Source organism: Etheostoma spectabile, chromosome 17, assembly GCF_008692095.1.
Source record: "Etheostoma spectabile isolate EspeVRDwgs_2016 chromosome 17, UIUC_Espe_1.0, whole genome shotgun sequence".
Lineage (NCBI taxonomy): Eukaryota > Metazoa > Chordata > Actinopteri > Perciformes > Percidae > Etheostoma > Etheostoma spectabile.
The window spans coordinates 16741228-16748510 of NC_045749.1; the positions used below are offsets into that span (position 1 = coordinate 16741228).

General features: G+C 46.0%; 2 protein-coding genes across 3 annotated transcripts; one reads left to right on the forward strand and one right to left on the reverse strand.

Moving 5' to 3' along the window:
- The first annotated feature begins 1462 nt into the window (after positions 1 to 1462).
- On the forward strand, positions 1463 to 3700 carry LOC116704841 (coiled-coil domain-containing protein 177). The gene has a single exon (XM_032540486.1). It carries the CDS (start codon positions 1532 to 1534, stop codon positions 3236 to 3238), a length of 1707 nt encoding a protein of 568 aa, XP_032396377.1. The 5' UTR covers positions 1463 to 1531; the 3' UTR covers positions 3239 to 3700.
- A 770-nt stretch (positions 3701 to 4470) lies between these two features.
- LOC116704842 (zinc transporter ZIP9) lies at positions 4471 to 7138 on the reverse strand. 2 transcript variants are annotated; one of them, XM_032540487.1, is made up of 7 exons: positions 6854 to 7138; positions 6347 to 6452; positions 5913 to 6089; positions 5753 to 5821; positions 5349 to 5434; positions 5112 to 5246; positions 4471 to 5024 (listed from the first exon to the last, which is right to left on the reverse strand). In XM_032540487.1, exons 1-7 carry the CDS (start codon positions 6947 to 6949, stop codon positions 4764 to 4766), a joined length of 930 nt encoding a protein of 309 aa, XP_032396378.1. In that variant the 5' UTR covers positions 6950 to 7138; the 3' UTR covers positions 4471 to 4763. The 2 variants fall into 2 exon arrangements, with proteins under 2 accessions (XP_032396378.1, XP_032396379.1); XM_032540488.1 differs by having other exon boundaries at positions 4764 to 5024; positions 5913 to 6083.
- Between the last annotated feature and the right edge of the window lie 145 nt (positions 7139 to 7283).

Here is a 7283-nt window from a genome sequence, read left to right on the forward strand (position 1 = left end):
ATGGAATTTAATGACAACTAGGCTGACTAAGCTTGGTCTGTCATGACAGTAGGCTACTATAATGAGGGATTCTTTCACTCTGGGGACTGTCTTTATTATTATTATTATTATTATTATTATTATTATTTGTCTTTGCAGCCATCTGAAGGCCACATTTACAGTATTTGGAGAGAGAGGGAGGGGAAGACGTCCTGGGCCACTAGCCAAGTTTAGTAAATAGTGTTGTGATATTGAGCTAGAATTGTTTCTTTATTACATGCAAAAGAAGAAAAAAAAGATCTGAGAGAAAAAAAGTGTTCATACCAATAGCAAAAAAATCTCTCTTAAAATACTTTTTTAAACTCTCAAACATATATTTTTTTCTATCAGTATGAAAAAGAAATTCTCAAATTCATTTTTCTCTCAAAACGTAAAATCTGTCTCAAAATATTTTTTTTAGATTTCAAATATATATTCTTTGCTCTTTTTCTCTCGCATGTGACTGTGTGTGTGTGTGTGTGTATATATATGTATATCGTAACGTTAGTGTTTAGCTAGCTTACAGTCTATGAGTATAGCGGATCTTTGGTAGGCCTATCGTTACAGTCTGTTGACCTAACACGACTTCATTTAAACGGCAAGTTTTAGGCTACTGTTTTTCGAGATTTTAATATTTTTATTTATTAAAACATGTGTAAATGTTTACTTAAAAGTACAACGTTTCACATAAATGTAAATGTGCTGTATTTATATAGCGCTTTTCCAGTCTTAACAACTGCTCAAAGCGCTTTTACATCTACAGGGAACATTCACCATTCACACACATTCATACACTGTGGCCGGGGCTGCCGTACAAGGTGCCACCTGCTCATCAGATAAACATTCACACACATACACACGCCGATGCGCAGCACCGGGGGCAACTCGGGGTTCAGTGTCTTGCCCAAGGATACTTCGACAATGACTGCAGGGGCGGGGATCGAACCACCAACCTTCCGATTGGCAGGCAACCGCTCTACCACTGAGCCACAGCCGCACATGTTAGCCTATTGAATTGAGAACAGTTTAAAATAAAAAACTAAGCCCCATAAAAGTTAATTTATAGGCTATAAAAACATTAGCCTAGGCTATACAAGTTAACTTTTTCCTTTTTTAGCCTTATGCCTATTCGTACACCTACCTATCATAGGCTACTTCCTCAGACCTCTTAGGCTATTATTTAATCTAGTTGCAAGCATAGACTGTAGCCTATAAAGGTCTAATACTAGCATATGGCTACTTAAATGTTAGCTAATTTAAAGTCATTTGGCAGCAAGAAAACAAAAAAAAGACTGAATCTTATTTAATATATGCTATAATACGTTTTCTTATGACGCTGTCTTTAAATGGCGACGTCTCTGTCTGTCACTTACAGCTGAGGTTAGAGCAGCTAATCCCTCCGTGACCTCCCCGGGCTGGGCAGCTGAACAACAGCCGGCGGGAGGAGCACGGCAACACAAGCAATGTGGTGGAGCTAGCATTCGTCCAGCTAGGCTAATTTAACTGTCCTTTAATGATGGGGGAGCAGAGGTCCTCGTCTCCTCGGCCTCGTATGGACCTGACCAACTTGAACCCGGCCGAAGCACAGAGGAGTCGGTATGTTTTAACGAGTCCCCGCTCCCTGGAGACCTGTACCCACCTCGGTATCAAACCTGTTGGACTTCTCATTAAATCGCTAAACGAGTTGATAGCTGAGCAGCGGGACGTGCCCTTTGAGGTGATGAGAGTTATGCACGAATCCTACGAGAAGGAGAGATTGAGGCTTTTAGAAATGTGCCGAGAAGAGAGGGAGAGGATTATCCTGGCGGCCGGGGACAGGTGTCCAGGCAGTAAGAGAGTGCCAGGCCTAGAAGTGGGGCCTGACAGCGAACTGAAGGATCACTCCAGGGACAGACAGACAATGGGGTCCATCCCGTATGCAGATCTGTGCATTAAAGGGAAATCTGCAAGCAGGTCCTCCTGTTCTCACAGAGACCCAGAGCGGAGCACAGTCTGCAGCTTCAGTCTGGGAGACCTCAGACACACCCCGGCTACTGAGATGAAACTGGACAGGCTCACCAAGGACATTAAAAGGGAGATGTGTGTCACAGTACCAGAGAGGGACCGCAAGATAGTAGCTCTCATGTTGGTGAAGCACCAGGAGGAGCTGGCGTCCCTGAAGCTCTGTCAGCAGGAGGAACAGGAGCGGCAGGAGGCGCGCAGGCAGCAGGAGGCCCAGCGGGCTCAGGCAGAGAAACAGAGGAGGAAGAAGCTGCAGCAGAGCATGCAACGCTGGCAGGAGGAGCTGGAGGCCCGCCGGAGGCTGAGGGAGCGTCGGGAGACAGAGGTAGCGGGACAACGGGAGCTGGAGGTGCTGCTGCAAGAAGACCGCTGGAGGAGGATGAAGGAGGAGGTGGAGGGACAACGCAGAGAAAAGATAGAGGCTGCGCAGAAAGACGCGTGGGGTCGCAAACGCTACCAGGAGAAGCTGCTGAGGGAGAAGGAGGAGATGGAGGAAAGCGAGCGAGAGAGGGAGAGACGGGTAGCAGCGGAGAAGGAGCAGAAGGCCAGGAGGAGCAAAGGGTGTCAGGAGAAGAAGGAGAGGAAGAGGCTGCAGGAGGAGAACAGGAGAGAGCTTCTGCGACACATCCTGCTGAAACAGCAAGTGGAGCAACAGGTGGAGGAAGAGGGGGAACAGATGAGGAGCAAGCTGGAGAAGAAGCTGAGACATTCGTGCGAGAAACGTGCACAGGCTGTAGAGGCCCGGCGGAGGGAGCTGAAGGAGCGGGCGGCCCGCGAGGACGAGCAGATTCAGAGGGCCCAGCAGAGGGCCAGGCTGCACAGCTTCCAGCAGCTCACACACAAGCACATCCTGGTCCAGCTGAGCCAGCGGCGCATGGAGAAAGCCGCCCTGCACGCCTCGGCCCAGCAGAGGGACAGAGCTCAGCAGGCACGTGGACACAACGAGCGCAGGCAGCTGTGCCACCAGAGGCTGAGAGAGAGGATACACAGAGAGGAGGAGGCGGCGAGGAGGGTCAGAGAGAGCTGCGTCTTCATGAAGGACTGGAGGAGGGAGAGGCTGCGGAGACAGCGGGAGCAGATACAGGAGGAGGCGCACAGGCTGGCCCGGGCCTCCTTTCACATGAGGGACAGAGTGAGACAGCAGACGCACAGTCGGACCTTTGATCGGATGGCTCTGGAGGCTCAGCTCACGGCCTCCATGAGCCGCATCAAACTGTGAAAGAAATGGGGAACTAGGGCTGGGTATTGTTCAGATAACTTTAATACCGCTTCCTGAACAAGACTTTTTTTTTGGATACCAATTTTTATAAAATCCATTTGAACAAAAAGACAGATTTTAGCTTTTCATATCTAACAAAACATTCTATAAAAAAAGTCAAAATAAGAGATTGGTCTGATAGAATACATTTTGTAAGTAATAAAATTGTTTTTTCTTTTGTATCATGATTAAAAAAAATACAAGATGTTTCAGTGTTCATCCAAACCCGTTCCTCAGATCTTTAATGTGCACAGGAAGTAACTGTGGTCTCAATAGCAAGACAGTCACATGATCTCATGGCATGAAGTCACATGACTGCTAAGACACAGTCCATTTGTGTTGCCAGAGGAGATGATGTCCCAGCAGCTGATGATTTCCCCCCTCAAGGATATAGACATTTTGATCTTGAAAACTGTGTTGTTCATTATGTAGATGAGGGGATGGGGATGGGGGGGGGGGGGGGGGGGGGGGGGGGGGGGGGGGGGGGACTCAAGTAGAATGACATTTGTGAATGAAGAGCTGTCACTGGTCTGGCACCTGATGTCACTTCTGTTTGGGACCATAATAACTGGAGTGTTTATAACTTGTTAATATTTAAATGTTTTAGAACATTTTAATAATTAAATCCTACTTTACAGTGTATTATGCCTTAATGACATTTTTTTCTTCCCATATTTGTATTCAACAATGGCATGGTTGTCTAGTTTGCAGTCGTATAAGCCATCATAACCAGAATCAGAATTAGAATCAGAAATACTTTATTGATCCCCGAAGGGAAACTCTGTGTTGTAGTTGCACAATATTATAAATAGAGTAGAAATACAAGAAATAACGAAATATAAGGAATTGGATACGTACGGTATTTACATAAAGGAATGTTATTATACATTATTTACATAATTCACATAATTAAGGATTTGCAGACATGATTTTATTTCATAGACTTCTCCATATATGCTAAATTAGGAACTGAAAGCAAGAGAACCCTAAATCTTAAAGTGACATGGACATCAATTCAAATAATAAAAACTGTCCTATTTTATTGCACATTGATAAACTGAAAGCCTGGTTTTGTTTTTGAGCTCCTGCTATACAAACAAACATCAGTATCATTTTAAAATGCAGTATCAGGAATCTTCCAGTATCAGATTCTTTGGTTGTTCCTGTACTCAGTTACTGGGATTTCACTAGACTTCATGTCCTTGACTTTTTAGTTTCCTTGTCAGACAATGAAAGGGCATTGAGAAGGCTTATTGAATACTTGGCAACAAATGGCGCTCTTTTTCATTCCTGGAATGGAAACTAGCTATCACATTCTTTATACGAGAGCTCTTTTGATGCACAAACAATAGCTGGACTCAAAAGCAAGTTTCACTGAGACTTAACCCAGCAAGGTAAACCTCTCTTTCAACGCACAGTTGGCCCATTCAATCATTGTGCCATGGAGGTAAAGAACACTACAGTATATGAGACAGAGGTTTCTTTCTCAGTCGTCATGCAGCCCGAGAGCCAGCACCATCGGGAGCCCGACCCCAAGGATCAGAGTGAGGCTCTCCAGGAGCCCCAGGTGCCGCTGGTGGTGGGCCTCTGCCCCAGTGTGCCGCTGGAGGTCCGAGGGAGTTTGGCCCGTCCTGCTGCTGCTGACCTCAGGAAGAACATGCACTGTGGCCACGTAGAGGAAAGTCCCAGCTGAGAAGAGCATTCCTACACCTGTTGCACTGAGTTGGTTCTGAGATGAACTGCCAGACTGCGGACACAAACAAATCAAATCATACCGAACCGCTAGCTGAAACTGTAGAACAAGACACAAGATGGCTGATGTGTGCTTTCTTACTGCATGTAATATGAAGTAAGTGGTGATGGCAAGTACAGGTGCAGCAGCTGAAAAGGCCAGTAAATGCCCCTGAATGTACTTCTTTTCAAGGCCTGCATGCATCAGAAAGGAGATCAGACCAAACGCTGCAGGCGCCTGAGAGATAAGTAAGATGGTCAGGTGTTATCATCATTTCTAATACAACGTGTTTGTGACTGGTATTGTATTTCACTGAAATGTTCTGTCAGGGAGTCTTACCTTGTGCAGGATCACAGCTAAAAATACGATAACTTGTACTGTCACTTGTCCCGTGGCAACAGCTGCTCCCACAGCGAATCCATCAGCTTTAAGCAAACAAAAGTATCATTAATGGTCACAAATATCCACTTCTTCAATTGCTCATTTTCTCTGCAACATTAGATCAAACTAATGGATGAGCTACAAGCCAATTTTCCCACGTTGGATAATAAAGTTGAAACTTAAGCCTCCAGGACTCCCTATAGACTCATAAAAGACTCAAACAGTGAAGGAATCACATGCTAAGTCACATGAGGAAGCGAACAACTCCAGAGCTCTGTGGCCTGGAAGTCTCTGAATCATATTGTGCCTCCTTGGGCAAACACCAGTCAATAAAAACTGTAGAGTAAATGCTGAATAAATACCTGCAGCGTGAATGACCAGCCCCAAAGTGGCTGTGATGCCGACACTGTTAGGCAAACGAGTTGTTCGGCCTGAAATGAGACGTTTGCACATGGTGTGGTGATAAATAAAAAAGGTATGTGTGTAGATGTCACATGAATGAAAATAAAAATGCCAACTTGCCACGCATGGAAAAGTAACTTCCGATCTGATCCACTACAAACATGAAGGTGAACCCCAAAGTTAAAGCCACCCCAATAAAGAACCGAGGTGGAGGGCCTCTCTCTGTGGAAGTTGCATTTCTATTTTTGTCACTGGCGTTCAGACTGGATGGCACATCAGAGGATGATGATGATGATGCTGCAGAGAGAAGATGAAAGACGGGAAGAGCTTTTGATCCAATCCGCATAACAGACAAAGCAGAGCAGCAATTAGCCTGCTCTCATCCCCATGTGCTTCATCACTCATCTCAAAAGGGTTACAATCAAACACAGGTGTAGTCAGTGGGTGAGGATGGTGTGGGTTAGGTTTAATCAGTTGGCAAGGCAACCAAGGAAAAAAAGGGGGGGGGGGGGGGGACGTCAAGAAAATAAATAGAGGACTAGGCTTCTGTTCACCTCTCCATGACTCTTCCAGCAAGCCCACTCCTTCTGGGATGGTGATGGCCAGGGCTGTCCCACACAAGAGTCCTGCTCCCAGGATGGAGACAAACCGCAGGCTTTTCTGGGGATCAACACATGGTTCACAGCTGATCAGTGGGATTCTTCCCCACCACAGCTGATCAGTGGGATTCTTCCTCACCACAGCTGATCAGTGGGATTCTTCCCCACCACAGCTGATCAGTGGGATTCTTCCCCACCACAGCTGATCAGTGGGATTCTTCCCCACCACAGTCATGTATTTGACAGACAAAACAGCTGGAGCGATTTCTCAGATTTCCACAATACTACGCAATTGCTGTTCATTCATAAGAAGTCCTTAAACCGCATGATCTACGATGTAAATCATTGTAATGCAGCCGAAAGTCTGCAGCCTGGCACACATAAAGTGAATAAAAGAAAGTTTGAGCGGCATCGTTAATAAATAACGAAGCTACCGGAGTAAGATAGCAATCAGGCACTTACCTCAGAGAGTCGGAACAACAGTGGAAGGAATCCAAGTGCAAAACTACCTACAAACATCGCTACCGATATTAAAGTGATAGTCAAGCCCCCGTCCATGACGACTTCTTCTTCTTCTTCTTCTTCACGACACTAGTGACTCAGCTGGCCCATATGCTACACTGAAATCTGCCAGATGGCTTCTCATGGTGTCGCTGGATTTCATTGTTTTCGCATGATAAAAGGCGTAACTGCTGCCTTTCCACGTCGCAGCTCGGTCTTCCTTTGCACAGCAGCTCTTCCCTCTCAAGCAGCACCCAGTGTCGGACACTGAAAACTGCACCCCCCACCCCCAGTCCCCATCAACAACACCTGTCCTAGACATCTACCTCGATTCCTTATGGTCCTACAATTGTCTATCTACAATTTAGTTGTTCCCAACCTCGGGGTCCTC

What these genes read in the sequence shown, in the direction of transcription:
- LOC116704841 (XM_032540486.1), top strand. Translation starts at nt 1,532, where the DNA reads ATGATGGGGGAGCAGAGGTCCTCGTCTCCTCGGCCTCGTATGGACCTG.
- LOC116704842 (XM_032540487.1), bottom strand. Translation starts at nt 6,949, where the DNA reads ATGGACGGGGGCTTGACTATCACTTTAATATCGGTAGCGATGTTTGTA. An exon ending in GCTGGAAGAGTCATGGAGAG is followed by an intron (nt 6,090 to 6,346) that starts GTGAACAGAAGC and finishes TTCTCTCTGCAG; the next exon opens with CATCATCATCATCATCCTCT. An exon ending in TAGCTGTGATCCTGCACAAG is followed by an intron (nt 5,247 to 5,348) that starts GTAAGACTCCCT and finishes CTTATCTCTCAG; the next exon opens with GCGCCTGCAGCGTTTGGTCT.